The sequence below is a fragment of the Dipodomys merriami genome, unplaced genomic scaffold (genome assembly GCF_024711535.1).
Source record: "Dipodomys merriami isolate MVZ:Mamm:240054 unplaced genomic scaffold, mDipMer1.0.p SCAF_7, whole genome shotgun sequence".
Lineage (NCBI taxonomy): Eukaryota > Metazoa > Chordata > Mammalia > Rodentia > Heteromyidae > Dipodomys > Dipodomys merriami.
The window spans coordinates 5,875,601-5,895,677 of record NW_027206290.1 but is presented as its reverse complement, the minus strand read 5'-3'; the positions used below and the strand labels follow the sequence as shown (position 1 = coordinate 5,895,677).

The window sequence follows — 20,077 nt, the reverse complement described above, 5'->3', positions numbered from 1 at the left end:
CCCTTCAAAATTTCTTTAAAAATACATTATTTATTGTAAAAATATTGTACAGAGGGGTTACAGTTACATGAGTAAGATAATGAGTACATTTCCTATCGAGCATTGTTACCTCCTCCTTTGTTTTTTCCCTACCATTCCTTCTCTCCCACCTCCACAACTACACTTCCTGTCCCCCGCCCCTCTCCCCCCACCTAAATAGTAAAGTTTGTTTTTCAACATAGTGTCTTGTACATCTCATCGTTGCAATGGGTCAACCTGTATCCCTATTTAAGCATTTTGTTATTTCCCTTCCTCTCCCCAAATTAGAAAAGTGTATATACAAGATGAAGGGCACTGGAATCAAATACAGTGAAAACAGGGGTTATACCATGGGGGAAGAACATTCAAAAGAAACAAAAAAATTACATAGTACATTTTAACTATGATAAAAACAATAGCAAGAAAAAAAATCCACTTAGGTCCCTGTCTTGGGATTCATTTCCCTTAACATCATCTTATATGGTTATATATACATAGCTTTTGACCTTTTCTGCTTGTCCTGTACATATCCTAGTTATTGCAAATTAGGGAAACCATATGGTTTTCTTTGGGCCTGGCTTACTTCACTTAATATAATTTTTCCCAATCTTTCCATTTCCTAACAAATGTCATTCTTTCTAATGGAGGCATATATATATACATATATGTATATGTATATGTATATATATATATAATAGAATATATATCTATCACATTTTCTTGACCCATTCATCTACTGAGGGGCATCTGGGTTATGCTTGTTGTTATCCTTGTCAAAGGGGAGTGCTAACCTTTGCTTTTATACAACACCCAAAATTTCTTTACAGTACTATTCCAATCTGGGACTAATCCAGGCCCAACTTTTCTTCTGATGGCCATGTCTCTAAGTCTATTTTAATTTATCCTAATCATTTTATTTTATTTTATTTTATTTTTTGGGGGGGGTCTGGTTGTGGGGCCTGAACTCTGGGCCTGAGCGCTGTCCCTCAGCTCTTCAGCTCAAGGCTAGTGCTCTACCACTTGAGCCACAGTGCCACTTCCAGCTTTTTTCTTTTTGCTTATGTGGTGCTGAGAAATTGAACCCAGGGCCTCAGGTATGTAAGGCAAGCACTCTACCACTGAGCCAACTTCCTAGCTCCATCCTAATCATTTTAGAATGGTCCTGAAGCTTGAACTCTGGGCCTTTGTGCTGTCCCTGAGCTCTTTTGCTTTAAGGCTACCTACCTGGATACCACTGAAGCTACAGCATCACTTCCAGCTTTTTCTGCAATTTAATTGGAGATAAGAGTCTTAAAAACTTCCCTGTCTGTGCTGACTTCAAGCCAAGATCCTCAGATCTTTGCCTCTTGAGTAGCTAGGATTTTGGCATGAGCCACTGGTGTCAGTCTCCTAGTTTGATTTTATCCCTGACACTTACCTGTTGTCCTGAGGAGTAGAGCTGATTTTGTACATTTGTGCCTTGAACAGAGTGTCATTTAATAAGTTTTGTGATAATCTTTTGTACTTTCTATAAAGTATAGGTCAAGTTTAATCTAAGTGATTAGTAGTTCTCAATAAAAACTTGCAGTCAAACACATCTTGAACATACTTTGGAGATTCTATTGCAACTTAACAGGAGAAACATAATATGTGATTGCTGGTGCTGAGCATGAATACACAGGATTTAGGGGCCTGAAATCTGTTTGGTTAAGATCACAGACTGAGGTAGAGCACTAGCCTTGAGCTAAAGAGCTGAGTGACAGTGCCCAGGCCCAGAGTTCAGGCCCCACAACCAGATCCAAAATAAATAAATTAATTAAATAAAATAAAAGTATTTTTAAATAAAGATCACAGACTGATACAGCAAGAACGTGACTCTCACATAATTTCCACACATTTTTCCTTCTTCTGTCACTTCTATCTCTAGTCAGTCTCCAAGTTCCTTCTAAGTAAGAAAGACAAATAGAAAGTACTGAGATAATCCCAGTAAGAAGATTTAAAAGTAGGAGTCTACTGCTTTCTGCCTGAAACGTCATTCTAAATTTACTGCACTAAATATGAATAAGCAGGGTGCTCATCTAGGAACTTCTTTCAATCCAGTTTTGTGTCTTCACAGCTGTTGTCAGAGTCAACATAACTTGGCTTTGTGTCTGTCTGCACAGGCTGCCTACAAAAGATATGAATGTTCTCACAGGCAGCTTTTGAAAGAGAAGTTAGCTTATACAGAAAGCTGGTTTACAGGAAAAAAAAACCCTGAAAAAACAAATAAGATTCTATCCTACCATATTCTTTTTTTTAAGTTATAAGATTAGAAGACCTGGTTTTGGTCTCTCTTTTGGTCACTTCCTATAATTAAACATTCACTAGCTATGGCTTTGGGTATTAGGTACGGTCATGCCTTCCCCTTCTTCCTTCCATCTGCAGGTTCCAAAGTGAAACAACAGAATCTGAAAACACTTCATTGTTGTTGATGTGTTGAACCTATGCTGGTTGTGCACATTAACTATATAGCAGAACAACTATTTACATAGCGAATCTCACTCCATTATGTATTATAAGTAGCCTAGAGATTTAAAAAATAGGGGAAGATGTGCATAATTTATATGAAATATTATTCCACTCTGTATAAAGAACATGAGCCTCTAAGCATTTTTGAGACTAAACTTGGGGGTGGAGAATGTCCTAGAGCCAGTTCTTGGTAGATGCTGAAAGATGACTATGTTACTTCAGCCAGTCCAACTGACCCTACGGTATGTGCAAGTCTAAGAATTGGGACTTTTCAGGACAGGAAGAGAGGAGTATAGAGTTGTAATCTTCTTAAATTCAAGACTAAAGATTTGTTTGCACTTTGTGTTTTTTTCCTAGAACTATCAGAACTTCCCTCTGAGGATCAGGAATACGGTAAGTCATAGTCTGAGCAATGAGATAGTCTAAGAATCTTTCATGATAGCCTATTAAAAATATATAATTCAACATCTAGGGATCTGCAAATATTTATGTAATAAAGAACAATTGCTGGCTGAAGACTTGTGGGATGCTTCTTTCAGGTGATTGATTTCTCTTTCTTGAAGGGTTTTCCGTTCTTTGGAGTAATTGTGAAAGAAATCCCAGGAAGAGTGCCATGCAGTTACTCATGTTTTATCATCCCACTTTACCCCATAATGCATATCACCTATCTTTCCATCTCAGCTTATGACTTTAATCCATGGGAATGAATGCTCTTCAAATTCTGTTTTCCAGTAAAAGTCTTTTTTCTTAGACTTTCAAGACACCTTAAATGTCTTACTCAGTCCTCTTTGCCTGTTAATGGGGTCCCCCAGTCCCTCACAAACAGTTGAGTCTTGTTAATCACAATGTGGGTGCTGTAGGTCAGCACCCATAGGACTTAGAAATGCACACTCTCAAGCTCTACCCCAGTCTAACTGATCAGAACCTATATATTTTTCAAAAGTCTCAGTGACTCATGTGAAAATGAAAGTGTGAGAAGCTCTGAGTTTGAGATTATTTATCCATTGTGAGCTTTGAGATACACTGATATGTGCTTTTGTGCACAGTATTTAATTAGATCATATGTCTTCAACAAAAAGATTATATTAAGTGATGAAAGTATTTAAAACATTTTAAAGCAATTTTCAAGTAGATAATACATTATTATTAAGTATGGTCACCAGGGTGAGGTAATAGATATGTTAATTAACTTGATTATCTTTTTTCCAATATATATATAGATTAAAAACTTCATATTGGGGCTGGGAAGGTGGCTTAGTGGTAGAGTGCTTGCTTTGCATGCATGAGGCCCTGGGTTCGATTTGTTAGCACCACATAAACAGAAAAAACTGGAAATGGCACTGTGCCTCAAGTGGTAGAGCGCTAGCCTTGAGCTGATGAGCTCAGGGACAGTACCCAGGCCCAGAGTTCAAGCCCCATGACTGACAAAAAACAAAAAACAAAACTTCACATTGTACCTTATAAATATACACAATTAGTAGTTGTCAATTATGAGCAAATCTATAAAATATTGTTATCTACTTTTCTGCCTCTGTTCTCAAAATTCCTTCATTTGCAAGTTACCTGGGTGTTTGGGTGTGTTGATATGATACCACCACCAGTAATGGAATAGTTACAGCACTTAGTATTGTGTGTCAGACAGTATTCTTACTATTTTCTTTATGTTAACTATGTCATCTCCCTAATGGCCTTCTGAGGTCCATTCTATGTTCTCAGTTTTGTAGATGAGAAAACAGAAGCATACTGAAATTATACTGTGAACAATTAAATGCTGTAATGATCTGACACAATCTGCAAAAAAAGGATTTTAAAAAGATTTTCTATCTTGATTAAAAAGTAAACTTTTGGATCTGGAGGAAGATGGCAGAAGAGCAATTGGGGGCTAACTGGGCTCTCACAAAACCAGTTTTAGTGTTCCACAAAACAATCCAAGGATAGAGAGTCACACCAATTGAGCCATCATAGTACAGAGACTTTGGCCAGACAGGAAAAATTCAAGCAGACTGTTTAAGGAGACAGATTTTAGCTCACGCCTGGTGACCACAGTGGTGGCAGAGGTGGGAGCTGTGGCTGCCACCATAGTAGCAGACAAAGCCTGAGACAAAGGTGCCAGAGATAGAGCTAGAGCAGCTTCTTCTCACTGCCAGCTCAAACTGACAAGGAGAGGAAATTTTTCATCCTTTTGGTCACAGATAGATGGCAGACAGCCCAAAAAACAAGGGAAAGGTGTGAGTACCCCACAAGACATTCCCATTCCTTCTCATACAACACCATTTGAAAGGTAGCCCTTCCCCCACCATCCAAGAAGAACACCATCTTTGATACAGGCAAAGACTGGGCCAGAGCAGCTTGCAGATAACTCAGACCTAAAAAGCAGTGACTGTGACACCATTTTTCAACAGGGCAAAGGAATCTGACCAGTGGGATTCAACTCTACCCAGGGAAAAGTTGCCCTTCCCAGGCAGAGACACCCCTGCCCAGGGTGGGTGACTTTCTTTTCTTTTCCTTTTTTTTTTTTTTTTCTGTTGGTAATGGGGCTTGAACTTGGCTTGGGCGCTATCCCTCAGCTCTTCAGCTCAAGGCGAGTGCTCTACTGCTTGAGCCACAGCGCCACTTCCGATTTTCTAGTGGTTTATTGGAGATAAGAGTCTCATGGACTTTCCTGCCCGGGCTGACTTTGAACCGTGATCCTCAGATCTCAGTCTCCTGAGTAGCTAGGATTACAGGTGTGAGCCATCGGTGCCCAGCAAGGTGACTTTCTTTACCAGGTAAAAAGAGCCAGAGGCAACCCGCCCCTCTGTAGCAGGCAGCTTTCTTGGCTGCAGGAGCTCAAACAAATTCAGTGGGTCAACCTGTATCCTTATTTGACCCATTGATTGTACAAGACACTATGTTGAAAACGAACTTTATAACTTGGTGGGGGAGAGGGAAGGGATGGTTGGGGAAGAAAAATGGAGGAGGTAACAATGTTGGTTAGGAAATATACTCATTATCTTACTCATGTAACTGTAACCCCTCTGTACAGTATCTTTACAATCATTATCTTGCCCATGTAATTGTAACCCCTCTGTATTTTCACAGTAAAAAAGGCAAAAAATATATTAAAAAATAAAAAATGGATATTGCATAAAATTTGAGAGTGGCTTCAGGCTGGGCAGCAAGAGTATCTCAGGAGCTAGCCCCTCAGGGGAGAGCCACTGACAGGCCACCACCCCACCTAACCTCAAGCTCCCTCATAGTGACCCCAAGCTAGAGAAAACAGCCACCTCCCTCCTGTGAGACACATAAAGCAAATCACCCTCCCACTAAACTAGTCTGGGGGGAGGATAACAAAGACCCTGTGCCTGTAAGGCAGAGCTTTCTGCTTACTCAAGCACACTGATTTGAGAAACTAAGAAAGCCGGAGGTAAACTGAACACTGCAAAGGAATCAGAGGTACCATCAAGAGACTGGATACAGACATAGGGAAGACACAAGATCCCCCAAATAAATCAAATAATTCTGTTTTTGAAAATTTCCACATGTTTCAGTTTTTTTCACTTTTGTTCTTTTTTTCTTTTTTATTTCTACTCAATTGTTCTGTTCATTCCCAGATACATAGCTGACAGTGAACATTAGGCCTTCTCCTTCACTATGTGCATACTTACTTCAGATGTAGATTACTCAATTCACAATTTCTCAATTTTAGTAGCTTTAATTGTAGTATTATTTCTTTATAATTATATATTTTTTAAATTTTTCTTTTTTCTCTTTTATATGCATTTTTGTTTTTTCCCTTCTTTTTCTTTTTTCTTTTTCCTAAATTTATGTCTTAGTTATCTTCCCTCTCTTCTTTTCTTTCCCTGCATTTGCCGAATCTTATTTTCTCCTCATAATTTTCCTTTAATTTCTCATCTTCTGCTCCTTCTTTGATTTTCTTAGTCCATTGATCCCTAGTGGTTTGTTGTTGAACTGGACTGTATCTGTACTCATTTTGACTTGTCTAAGTGGCTTATGAGTTATCTTTTGGTCCAGATTGATTCAAACCTCAGGACAGATTGGATTACTGGTTATAACTGGATATAATCCCCATTCCTGGATCACAATCACAATTACCCCTTCCTCCCAACAAAGAAAAACAGAGATAGATAGGGGGAATACTTATCTATGATTTTGAACCTCTAAAATCTGCAAATACACAGCCCAGGGTTGGATTTTGTCTTGAAACTGTTCTTTGAGATGGTGTTGGACCTACTTACATATCCAAAAAGGATAGATAGAACAAAAAAAAGAACCTATCTTTGATTGTGAACCTCTAAAAACTGCACAACTCTAGGGCTTTGGGTTCGTGCTTGTCTTAAAATTGTGTTCTAGTGTGGAAGTGGATATACTTTCATTTCCAAAAAAAGGAGAGATATAGTGAAATAATCTATCTTTGATTGTGAACCTTCAAAATCTGTGCAACTACAGGGTGTGTGCTGTTTTTTGTCTTAAAATAGTGTTCTGGTGTGAAATTGAAGGTACTTCCATTTCCAAAAAAGGAAAGCTAGAGTAAAAATACCTACCTTCGATTATGAACCTACAAAATCAGTGCAATTACAGAGCTCTGGGTTGGTGCCTGCCTCAATATTGTGTTCTGGTGTGGAATTGCATATAGACTCATCTCCCCAATAAAGGAGAGATAGAGAGAAAATACCCATTATTGATTGTATACCTCTGAAGTCTACAACTACAGGGCTCTGGGTTGCTTTCCCTAAAATAGTGTTCTAGCATGGAATTGGTTTTGCTTTCATTCCCAAATGGGCAGAACAAGCCATAGAAAAGAAAAATGGCAAGTCAAGAAACATTAACTTCCATTCAAGATAAACAGGCAACAGAGAAGCTAATGAATAATCCAGAGGATAGTTCTCAAAATGCTCTACAAACACTATTGGTAAACTTGCTGAATGAAAAGATCGAAAGCCTGCATAAGGCTATTCATGAGCATGATGGGGCTAACCAAAGATTAATAGATGAATTCATGGAACCCAGAAACAGAAAACCAGCAGGAGGAAAGACAATTCATTGAAAGTAGAGCCACTCAACTAAGGGATTTGAGAGAAAACAAAATCAAGCAGGTAAAGAAGTCCATACAAGATCTAAGATAAAGCTTCAACAAAGAAACTGAAGCCATCAAAACTGATCAATTAGAATGAAAGGAAATAAAAAAACAAAGTAGAAATCTGGACAGTAGGCTAGATGATGCAGAAGATGGAATCTCTGGAACTGAAGCTAGCCTGGACTATATAGAGAAAGAACAGACTATTATTCAAAACAAATCCAAGAAATATGATAGATCCATTCAACAGACGACACCATCAGAAGTCCTGATTTAAGGCTAATGGGTATTGAGGAGGGCCTACAGACAGAAGCCAAAGGACTGGGAAATTTATTTAACAGAATCCTAGCATAGAACTTTCCAAACATCCAAAAAGATACACCCATTCAGATACATTCAGATCCTTTAGAACTCCAAACAGACCAGACCAGAACAGGACATCTCACCATTCTATTGATCACAGGATCAATAGAAACCAAGGAAAGGATCCTTAAACTGCCAGGGAAAAAAGATCAATAACCTATAAGGAAAACCAATCACAATACAGATTTCTCAGTAGAGACCATGAAAGCAAGAAGAGCCTGGAAGAATGTATGCCACATCCTAAAGACAAACAACTATCAACCAAGAATAGTGTACTCAGCTAAACTCTCCTTCATAACCAAGGGAAAAATAAAATCCTTTCATAGCAAAGAAAAATTGAAACAATATATCTCCACCAACCAGCATTACAAAAGATACTTGAAGATGTCCAACACATAGAAAACCAACAAGAACACAATAAAGGCAGAGAAGTGACTCCTAAACAGAGAATCAGATCATAATAGTAAGAACCCAGGAGGCACAGCCCCCAAGAAGGTGGATAATATGGAAGGAACTACCAAACACCTCTCAATCCTTTCAATATTAACCGACTTAACTCTAGAATTAAACAACATAGATTGTCTAATTGTATCAAAAAGCAAGATCCTTCTATCTATTGCCTTCAAGAGATATACCTTGCCTACAAAAACAAACATATTCTGGAAGTGAAAGGCTGGAATAAAATCTACCAAAATAACGGTACCCATAAACAGGGTGGGGTTACATTCCTAATATCAGACAAAATAGACTTTAAATTAAAATTAGTGAGAAGACATAAAGAAGGACTTTATATATTATTAAAGGTATCATGGAACATTCTCCAAAATAGACCACATTTTAAGTCACTAAGCAAATCTGTCCAAATTCAGAAACATTGAAATTATTCCTTGCATTCTCTCAGAACACAATGGAATAAAATTAGAGCTCAACACCAAAAGCCACCAAAGAAAATTCTGTAACACATGGAGACTGAAGAACACATTATTCACTGAAGAACACAAGATTCACCAGTGGCCCATGGAAGAGATTAGAAAGGTAATTCACATGTTCATGATATTTAACAAAATTGACAGCTTCTCTGGGACACAGAAAAGGCAGTTCTCAGAGGAAAATTTATAGCTTTGTGTTCCTACATCAACAGAATGGAGAGAACTCAAACCAACGATTTAATGATGCACCTGAAGCTCCTTGAAAAAGTGCAACAAGCCAAACCCCAATACAATAGACCAAAACAGAAAATTAAAATTAAATCCGAACTAATGAGAGCCAAAAAATAGAAAGAATAAAAAAAGAGTGGGTTCTTAGAGAAAATTAACAAAATTGACAGACCCTTGGCAAATCTTACCAGAAAAAGAGAACACACCCAAATAAACAAAATTAGAGATGAGAATGGAAATATCACCACAGAAACAATCAAGATTAAGAACATTATAAGGGAATACTTCTCAAACCTTTATGCTAACAAATTTGAGAATCTGGAAGAAATCAAAGAATTTCTAGCAAATACTGATATGCCCAAACTAAACATCAAGCATTGAAATAGAAACAGCAATAAGATACCTCCCATCCAATAAAAGCCCAGGACCAGATGATTCACAGCTGTATTCTACAGAATACAGAGCAGAAGACATACCAACACTCCTCCAAATTCTTCAATGAAATTGCAAGTGAAAGTTCTCTTCAAAACTTATTCTATGAAACCAGAATAACCCTTATCCCCAAAACAGACATAGAACTATAGACCCATTTTTTAAATAAACATTGATGCAAAGCTTAACAAAATTCTGGCCAATCAACTTCAACAATTCATCAAAAAATCATACACCTTGATCAAACAAGATTCATTCCAAAGATCAAAGCTGGTTCAATATATGCAAGTTAATTAATGTAATTCATCATATCAACAGGAGCAAAGACAAGAATCTCATGATCATCTCAATAGTTGCAGAAACAGCATTTGACAAGGTTCAACACCTCCTCTGGAGGAACTAGGAATCCATGGACATTCCTCAATATAATAAAGGCTGTGTATGACAAACCTACAGCCAGCATTATACTTATTGGTGTAAAGCTAAAACCATTTCCTCTAAATTCAGGAATGAAACAAGGAGGTCTGCTCTCTCCACTCCCCTTCAATATAGTATTAGAATACCTAAATAGAGCAATAAGGCAAGATGCAAACATAAAGCAGATCCAAATAGGGAAAGATGAAGTAAAACTGTCCCTCTTTGCAGATGACATGATCCTGTATTTAAAGAATCCCATAGACTCCACTCCCAAGTTACTCTAGCTGATCCAAAACTTTGGCAAAGTAGCAGGGTATAAAATCAACCATCAAAAATCAATGTTTTTTTTATATGCCATCAATGAGAAGAGCATGGCTGAGATCAGGAAAGCAACTCTTTTGTAATAACCCCCCCCCCCAAAAAAAAATACCTAGGAGTTAACCAAAGAGGTGAAGGACTTCTATGAACAAAACTTTAAAAACCTGGAAAAGGAAATTAAAGCAAAACTAAAGAAGTGGGAAACCTCCCATGCTCCTGGATTGGGAGGATTAACATTGTGAAAGTGACAATACTGCCAAAGGCTATTTACAACAGTACCCATCAATATCTCAACCTCATTCTCTATTGAAATAGGGGAAACAATCCAAAAATTGAGATGGAACAATAAATGACCCCAAATAGCAAAAAACAATCCTTAGCAGAAAGAACTGTGCTGGAGGAATATCAATACCAAACATCAACTTCTATTACAAAGGTGTAGTAATCAAAACAGCTTGGTACACAAAAACAGACCTGGCACAAGAATAGACCTAAAAAGACCCAGAAATGAACCCGCAGACTTATGGCGACTTAATCTTCGATTAGGGAGCCAAAAATTAGGGTGGAAGAAAGACTGCCTTTTCAGTAAATGATGGTAGCAAAATTGGTTAAACACTTGTAGAAAACTAAAGTTAGATCCTTATATATCATCTGGTAAACAGAATCCAATTCCAAATGGATCAAAGGCCTCGAGGTAAAAACAGATACAGGAAAACATTACAGGAAAGAATAGGAGAAACTCTAGGGCTCCTTTGCACAGGCCAAATTTATTTTTTACTTAATTTAATTTTATTGTAAAGGTGATGTACAGAGGAATTACAAAAGTAAGGTAATGAGTACATTTCTTGTTGAACATTGTTATCTCCCTCAATTTTCTCCCACTTTTAAAATGATGACCATCAACTGTACTGAGACTGGGGAAATAAAGAACCTAAAATATGTGAGGGTGGAATTTTATCTAACAAATATATTCATTTTAGTACTATCTAATTGTTATTTTTATGAATAAAAATACATACTCCTTTATTTCAATTATTTTTTTAATTTTAATTTTAATTTTTGTGAACATACTGTATTTTTAAAAATATTTCCACCTGCTTATTATTGCATTAAGAAAAAATTCTTCCAAAGTAACAAACATTTCTAATTGTTATTTTTGATAAGTTGTTTTGAAAACAATTATATAAAAAGTTGTTGAGTCAGAAAAATTAGAGGACAACAATGATTTGTTTTGCATTTAAATTAGGAATAAATCTTTCAAATAGCTGAAAGTAAGAAGAATTGGATATTGATATGTGGATCATCTGAAGACTGGACTCAGAACTTTTTCAGGAAATGACATCATTACTGTGTTAGAATCAGAAATGTATGTAGAGTTACAGAAACAAAAACAATTCTACTTTGTTTCCTTCCTTAATGTTGTTGCTGCTAAAATTTCCTCAGTGACATTACCTTCATTCTTATAGAATACATATGAAATTGTATGGAATAAACTTTCTAAGCTGGCCCCATCTTGTCTGTCCAGCTTTATCTTCTATCACACTCACTACTTGACATTTTGATTCTCTCTTTCCTTCCTTTGGAAATTCTACTCTGGGTGCTGAACATTGTTTCCTATTCTTATGTAAAACTCCCACTTATTCTTAATCTGTCAGGTTAAGAATTATTTCATTCTGTATTACTACTATTAGTATCAATTAACAGTACAAAGTACTAGAACAAATGGCCAAGAACAATAAATACATGATGAAATACTCAACGTCCCTAACCTGAAAGGAAATACAAGGCAAAATGCAAGTGAGATCCCATCTAATTCCAATTGGAATGGCCATCATCAAGAAAATAACCATAAATGCTAGGCAGGATATGGGGAAAAAAGAATTCTGTAACACAATGGTGGAAGTGTAAACCAACTGCAACCACTATGAAAATTAGTTTTGAAGTTCTTAAAAAACTAAAGGTAGAACTACCATCAAGACCCAACAATATCATTCTTGGGCATTTACACAAAGAAATATCAATCAGGATACAATAGTGGCATCTACTTGCTCAGGTTATGGAGAAAGCCCAGGTGCCCTACAACTGATAGATGGATCAGGTCTTATCGTTCTTTCAGTCCGCAAGCTTCTGAGCTTTGCAAGGACAGAGTTCATGCTGGCCTTCATCACTGCCACTTCTCCACAGAACACAGTGCCTCTTTCCCTACTCCCCTCCCCCACCACTCCAAGTAGCACAGCTCATTTCCAACATACTGTATTGTGAGTGTCACTATTGCATAGGTTCCCCTTTGTCCTTTGTCTCACCATTTTGTTCTTCTCCTTCCCTTTCCTAGTACAGTTAGAGGTATACAAAATACCCAGGGTACCAAAATCAAAAACAGTGACAACAGGGCATAAACCATAGCGGGGAAACACAAAAGAAAAAAGAAATCACGTAGTAGATTAAGAACAGCAATGTTCGGCAAATGTACTCATTACCTTACTCATGTAACTGTAACTCCTCTGTACAGCATCTTTAAAATGAAATAAAAAAATTTAAAAAGAAAAACAACAACAAAGAAAGGCCTCTGGTGTCCATGTCTTGGAGGTCATTTCACTTAGCATCATTATATACAGTCATATGTACATAGCTATTGAGCTATTCTGCTCATATGCTAAGATTACGTAAGATGTATACTAATTTTTACAAATAGGGTAAGTATGGGACCTATGTTTCTTTGGGTCTGGCTTACTTCACTTAAGGTGATTTTTTCCAAATCCTTTAATTTCCTTACAAATGGGGGAAGTGTCATTCTTTCTGATGGAAGCATAGTATTCATATATATATATATCTATATATATATATCTATATATATGTATAAAATCTCACATTTTTTTGATCCATTCATCTAATGAGGGGCATCTGAGTTGGTTCCACATCTTAGCTATGGTGAATAATGCTGTGATAAACATGGTTGTGCTGATAGCTTTAGTGTGGCCTTGTTTGTGGTCATATGGATAAATGCACAGAAGTAGGATTACTGGGTCATAAGAAAGTTCTAAGGAACCTCCATACTGCTTTCCAGAGTAGTTGAACAAGTTTATGCTCCCACTAACAGTGCAGTAGTGTTCCCTTTTGGCCACATCCCCTCCAGAATTTGTTGTCATTAGATTTCTAGATTATAGCCATTCTAATTGGGGTTAGGTGGAATCTCAATGTTGTTTTAATTTGCATTTCTTTTATGGTCAGAAATATTGAGCATTTCCTCATGTGTCTATTGGCCATTCTTATTTCCTCTTCTGAGAAGTCTCCCTTTAAGTCTTTTGCCAACTGATTAATAGGGCAGTCGTTCCTGTTCAATGTGATATTTGGGAACAGACTTTTTTCTTGGTTGATCATTCTGAATAAATCAAATTTCTTCTTTCTCCTTTTTTCTTTTTTCTTTCTCTCCTTCTCTATTTGAACCTTGAACTATATAGGAATCAATACAAAGATATCTAATAAAAAACTGAGCCAATGTAACACAATCAATACAATTTATCTAGTAGCTCTAAGAGATGCAGTAGAACAATAGAGCAAGAAAAAATTATGCATGAATGAAACCAGAAGTCTAATGAAGAAATAGATGCTTAAATGCAATAGAAATCTTGGAGGGAAATAATATGACAGAATTTAAAATGTCAATAGAGAGCTTCAGTGGGAGACTTTATCACTAAAAGCAAGAAGCATCAAACTCAAAAGGTGGATCATTTGAAATTAGCCAATAAGAGGACAAAGACGAAAAAGAATAGAAAGAAAAAGGTCATGCAGGACCTATAGGACCTGCAGGAACAAATGAATTACAAGTGCTTCAGAAGAAGAAAGGAGAATGTTGAAGAAAGTTTATTAAAACAAACATGGATAAAAATCTATTGTTAAAAGTATAGTTTAAAAGCTGAAAGGTAAACATATTAGAAATAACGATATCAGCTATACAACATGGAAGATACAAAGTGTGACATCAGTAATGTAAATGTGAGGAGTGAAAGCAGTATGTTTTGAATGTGATTAAAGTTGCTGTTAAAGCTTGAAGTAGCCCATGATAGCTATGAGATGTACATAAAAGCCTCGTGGTAATCACATGGATCAGAGTTTAAGGCCAGCTTGGGTAACAAAGTCTGTAAGACTCCATCTGCAAATAACCAGAAAAAAAAGAGTGTGGCACAAAAATACAAAAGAGCAGAATAACTCAAGGCTAGCACTCTACTACTTGAACCATAGTTCCACATCCAGCTTTTTGGCTTTTTGGTGGTTAATTGGAGATAACAGTCTTAAGGCTGGCTTCAAAAGTTGATCCTCAGCCCCTGGTCTGCTGAGTAGCTAGGATTACAGGCATGAGCCACCAGCACCTGGCTCACCATGGGTTCTATTCTAAATAATTAAAAGACAGAAGGGGGGAGGAGAGGTTTCAAAATAATGAATAACAGGGGAGACAATATTGCTAATATTACAGAATTTAAAAAGGTTATAAGAGCAGAGTGGATCATAGTCTCTGATCTGCCTATCCCAAATGACAGAGCCAAGCCTGAGGTTTGTCCTAGTCAGATTCCAAACAGCAATTCTGCTTGGTCAGGGAATGTAGGTTGAGCCCTGTTGAACAGAAGCATTTTGTAGCCCAGCCGCAGTCCATCTGACCATGGAGTACAGCCAGTGGTCAGCAGATCACACACCACAAATGTAAGAACATTTGACCTAGAGCATAGGCAAGGGCTAGCCCAAGTAGAGAGCCCAATGGTAAGGTCAGCCTGCCTGTGGTTGCTGCCAGCTGGTGGGTCCAGAGTCTTATACCACACTTGTAAAAATTTGTCACCATCAAAAAATATCTGCAGAGGTTAAACAGGTGCCATTTCCTCAAATGCACAGACCACAGTGTGAGGATGCAAGAATTAATGAAATAATGTACAATGTAATAAATGCCAATTAAAATGTGAAAGTAAAAACTATCATGAGATTCTACTGCACACCCATTAGCATGACTAAAATTAGAATTAAAAATGTCATGAATATGTGAGTAAATAATAATGTTCATTATTAAAAAGAAGCAGTAGAGGAAGCTGAAGCGTGTCTTGTCAGAGGGAGATCAGGGTTAGGAGAGGGGACAAGTGAATATAAGAAAAATGGAGGGTGAATGCAGTAATAATATTCCATGTGAATGGAACTAGGAAACTGAGGGGATGGTGGCATTGTGACAAATCAGGGGCAAATGATGGAATGGGTGATATGATAAAGATGATAAAGATAAGTTGGCATATTGAATTAAAGCCCTCTTCTAAAACTATTTAAAGATAATAAAAATTGATTTAAAAGAAATAAAGTTAAGTTTTAAAAATGCCAAAAAGTAATCTTCTTAAAGATGAATTGAGAGCTTCAAGACAACAGAAGACTAAAAAATTGAAAGACAATTTCTGAACAAAATGACAAAGAAATAGAGACAAAGTTTAAAATCCCAGAGATAAAACTAAAGTTATTAACATTTCAATACAAAGCTTCAATAGCCAACTTGATCAAGCAGAAAATAGGTGAGCACCAAAGAAAGAGAAACTTGAAATTATCCCATCAGAGGAGTAAAGAAAAAAGAACAAAGAATGAAAGCATACCACCAAAAGAATTAAACTTTGTGTTGTAGTTGTTCATCAAGAGAAGAATTAGAATAAAGTCCCAGAAAGCGTATGTAAGGAAATAATAACTGAAGTTCCCCAAATCTGAGTAAAGATGCCAATGTCCAGAGATAGCAAGCTACGAATAACATTTAACCTAGAGAAATTCATTAAGACGCATCAAAATTAAACTTCCATAAACAATGACAACAAATTCTCTAAGTGGGAAAAAGAATTCAAGGACTAGAAAAAGGAGACTATAAGCCCAATTTTAGCAGGAACTTAAAAAGCAGAGCAGAAATAAGTATATAAGCAACTAGATAACGGGAGAAAAAAAGCAAAGGAAGAGATAGCTTAAATAAAATCAGTGTGAATGCAGAAAAATTAAAAATGGGGCTGGGAAGGTGGCTCAGTGGTAGAGTGTTTGCCTTGCATGCATGAGGCCCTGGGTTTGATTCCTCAGCACCATATCAGCAGAAAAAGCTGGAACTGGTGCTGTGGCTTATGTGGTAGGGTGCTAGCCTTGAGCTGAAGAGCTGAGGGACAGCGCCCAGGCCCAGAGTTCAGGCCCCACACGGGCCCCCCCCAAAAAAAAATTAAAAATGGACAGAAATACAAAGAATCACACAATTATACATGAAAAAATTGGATAATCTAGAAGGAATACATATATCCCTAAACATATACTATGTGTTAAGTCAAAAAGAAATAGCAAATCTGAGCAGATTGAAAGTTAATTAAATAAGTAATAAAAAACTCCCAGAAGAGCTCTGCTGAGTTGCTTCACCAATGATTTTGACCAAAATTTTATTTTATTTTATTATTTTTTATATTTTTGCCAGTCCTGGGGCTTGAACTCAGGGCCTAGGCATTGTCCTTGAGCTGCTTTTTGCCACTTGAGGCACAGCACTTCCAGCTTATTCTGTTTATGTGGTTCTAGGGAATTGAATCCAGGGCTTCATGCATGCTAGACAAGCACTCTAGCACTAAGCAACATTCCAAGCCTCTACCAAAAATGTAAAGAACAAATACCAAAAGTCTTTAGCACTTAAAAAAAAATCACAGGGAAGGATAAAATCCATGTGATCATCTCAACAAATGCAGAAAAGGAATTCAACATAGCTTAGCTCCCTTTGACGATGAAAGTCCTCAACAAGTGTAGAGAAAGTGTACCAAACACAGTGAAAGTCATACATGACAAGCCCATAGTTAGCATCAGAGTCAGCCATGAAAGCTGACTTTCCTCACAGAGGCAGATAATCTTTTTCTGCCAGATGCCATTTGGATACTTATAATGGACCATACAGGTAGATGAATGTGGGTGGCCAATGAAAATACATGTCTGCTGGATGTCCCCCACCCTTGCCAGGTATAAGAAAAAGATGTCAATTTTCACCATTGATTTTTAACATAATATTGTGATCCCTCACCAGAACAATTAGAAAAAACAAAGAAAGAAAAGGTACCTTAATAGAAAAGGAAGGAGTGAAATTTTCTTTGTTAATAGTGGTGAATAAATTCAGCAATATCGCAGAATACAAATTCAACATACAGAACTAAATAACATTCTACACATTAAGAATAAATCTGATGAGTGGACCAAGAAAACTATGTGTGTGTGTGTGTGTGTGTGTGTGTGTGTGTGTGTGTGTGTGTGTGTGTGTGTATGTATATATAATGGAATTCTATGCTTCCATCAGAAAGAATGACATTACCCCATTTGTTAGGAAATGGAAAGACTTGGAAAAAAATCATATTAAGTGAAGTAAGCCAGTCCCAAAGAAATATAGGTCCCATGGTTTCTCTTAATTTGCAATAATTAGTGTACATATATGATAATCTTATCAGATGAGCTGAAAAGCTCAAAAGCTATGTACATATGTCCATAAAAGATGATGCTAAGTGAAATGATCCCCAATGTACTAGGTGATTTTTTTTGTTTCCTTTGTATGTTCTTCTTCCTGTGGCATAACACCTGTTGTCACTGTACTTGATTTTGGTATCCCACATCTTGTATATATACATGTGTCTAATATGGGGAGGAGAAAGGGGAATAACAAAACACTGAAATTTAAGGACACAGGATGACCCACTGTCTCAATGATACCCACAGGACAGTATATTGGAAATGAACTTTACAACTTTGGGCAGGTGGGGTGGGGTGAGAAGTAGGGAAGGTGGGGGAGGGAAGGGATAGTGGGACAACAACAAAGGAAGGGGTAATAATGATCGACAAGTAATGTATTCATCACCTTACTCATGTAACTGTAACCCCTCTATATGGCATCTTTACAATAAGATAAAATTTAAAAACATATAAGCAAAATTTAACTTTTTAAAGAAATATATTGCACTGCAAAATAATATACAGTTGCAGATTTTATTTGAAATCAAGTAAAAATCCATTTTGTCTTGAGAATTTGAAATTCATGGTATAAAACTCAGTAGGAAAAGGATGCATTTAGAAAATAAATAAACAAAATAAAATATGACAGGACTGGAAAAAAGAATAAATCTGAATAAAAATTTAGCAACCACATAAACTGAACACTTGAGCCTCAACTGAGTCTCAGAAGTAAAAGAGTTACATTATTAAGAACTGTAAATATTTGTAAAAAATGGATAAAAAGGATAAAAATAAATGAAAAGAGATCCTACAGTCATAGACTGAGAGAACTAAAAGTGTTAAAATTTTTGTGTGACCCTGTGTGACTTAGGGATTTAATGCAATCTCTATCAACATTACAAGAACATTTTTTTCACAAAAATAGAGAATAAAAAATTCCCACAATCTTCAAATATGCAGGAATCTCAGAAGATTATGAATAGTCAAAGCAATTTTGAGTAAAAAGAACAAAGTTTAAGTATCAGACTCCCTGGTTTCATGTAAGTATGTCCCATGTAGTCAAATCTTGGTTAATAGTGGACCACAGGATGGGAGTCCTGTTAGTTTGTGGTGGAGCTGAAAACATTCCTATCACTAGGAATTTCTTTATATTTCCAGTGACTATACAGTTGAAGGTGATTATACAGTAGCAAGATCAGAATGCCTACAGTGAAGGGCTTAGCAGAAGCTTTTTACATACCTTAATATTGTTTTTTTAAAAAGTTTAAAAACATGGGCTCCAAAGAATTCTATTAATATAATTTTTTTCCAAAGAAACATAGGTCCCATGGTTTCCCTTATTTGCAATATCTAGTATATGAATGAATCAAGCAGAAAAGGTCAGATAATGTGATGTTAGGAAAATGAATGTTTTTTTCTTTCATGCATTTGTTTCTAACTCATTTATAAGATTATTTCTTTGTTGCTTTGTATGTCCCTCCCCCACAGTATAACCCCTGCTTTCACTATATTTGATGTCGGTATAATTTGTGGAGGAGATGGGGAAAAACAAGTCGTTTAAGGATACAGGAGGACCCGTTGCAACTATGAGAAGTACAAGTTGTCATGTCGAAAACAAACTTTACAACTTTGGTGGGGGGGGGGAATTGGGTGGGGGGGGGAGGCTGGGAAGGGATGTGAAGGGTAAACAAAGGAGGAGGCTACAATGCTTGATAAGAAATGTACTCATTATCTTGCCCGTGTAATTGTAACCTCTCTGTACAGTATATTCACAAAAAATTAAAATTAAAATTAAAAAAGAATTCTATTAATATAAAGCAGCATTTGCTGCTTATAAGCAAATATATATGGGAAAAAAGGGGAAATGAACCACGTAAGCAACCATGAACATATCATGAAAAGAATGACTTCCACTAGAAGTCAGGTCCTGTGGCCAGGTGCTGTGCCACTTGTAGAAGAAGAATACATTATCACAGGGATGGACGCTTTCCACCCACACTCACAAAGAGCTTCCAGTAGGACAGGATTTGGACAGGAAGGCAGTGATACTGATGCTTCTGATGCAAGCCTAGCCTGGTGTGTGTTTCTGAACTTGTGATAAAAATGTAAAGAATACAAAGAAATAACATATTTAAGTGGGAAAAAGTCCAGACAGAATTAGGATTTCAAGAAACTGTGTGTGTGTGTGTGTGCGTGTGTGTGCGCGCGCGCGCGCGTGCGCGTGCTTGCGCTGTTCCTGGAGCTTGAAGTCTGGACCTGGTTGCTGTCCCTTAGCTTTTGTACCCAAGGCTAGCACTCTTCTTGAATCACAGTTCCACTTATGGCGCTTGTGTGGTTAATTGGAGTT

The 20,077-nt window shown here is 36.9% G+C and overlaps 1 protein-coding gene across 5 annotated transcripts in view; it reads left to right on the top strand.

Moving 5' to 3' along the window:
- Window positions 1-20,077, top strand: part of Slc44a5 (solute carrier family 44 member 5) — a 349,067-nt gene that overhangs the window by 174,627 nt on the left and 154,363 nt on the right. For 4 of the 5 annotated variants that reach the window (XM_070007302.1, XM_070007303.1, XM_070007304.1 and 1 more), the window contains one exon: window positions 2,863-2,898. The exons of the other annotated variant lie outside the window; for it this stretch is intronic. In XM_070007302.1, coding sequence (XP_069863403.1) covers window positions 2,863-2,898 — 36 coding nt within the window. The remainder of the gene's footprint in view (window positions 1-2,862; window positions 2,899-20,077) is intronic. 5 annotated transcript variants of the gene reach the window in all.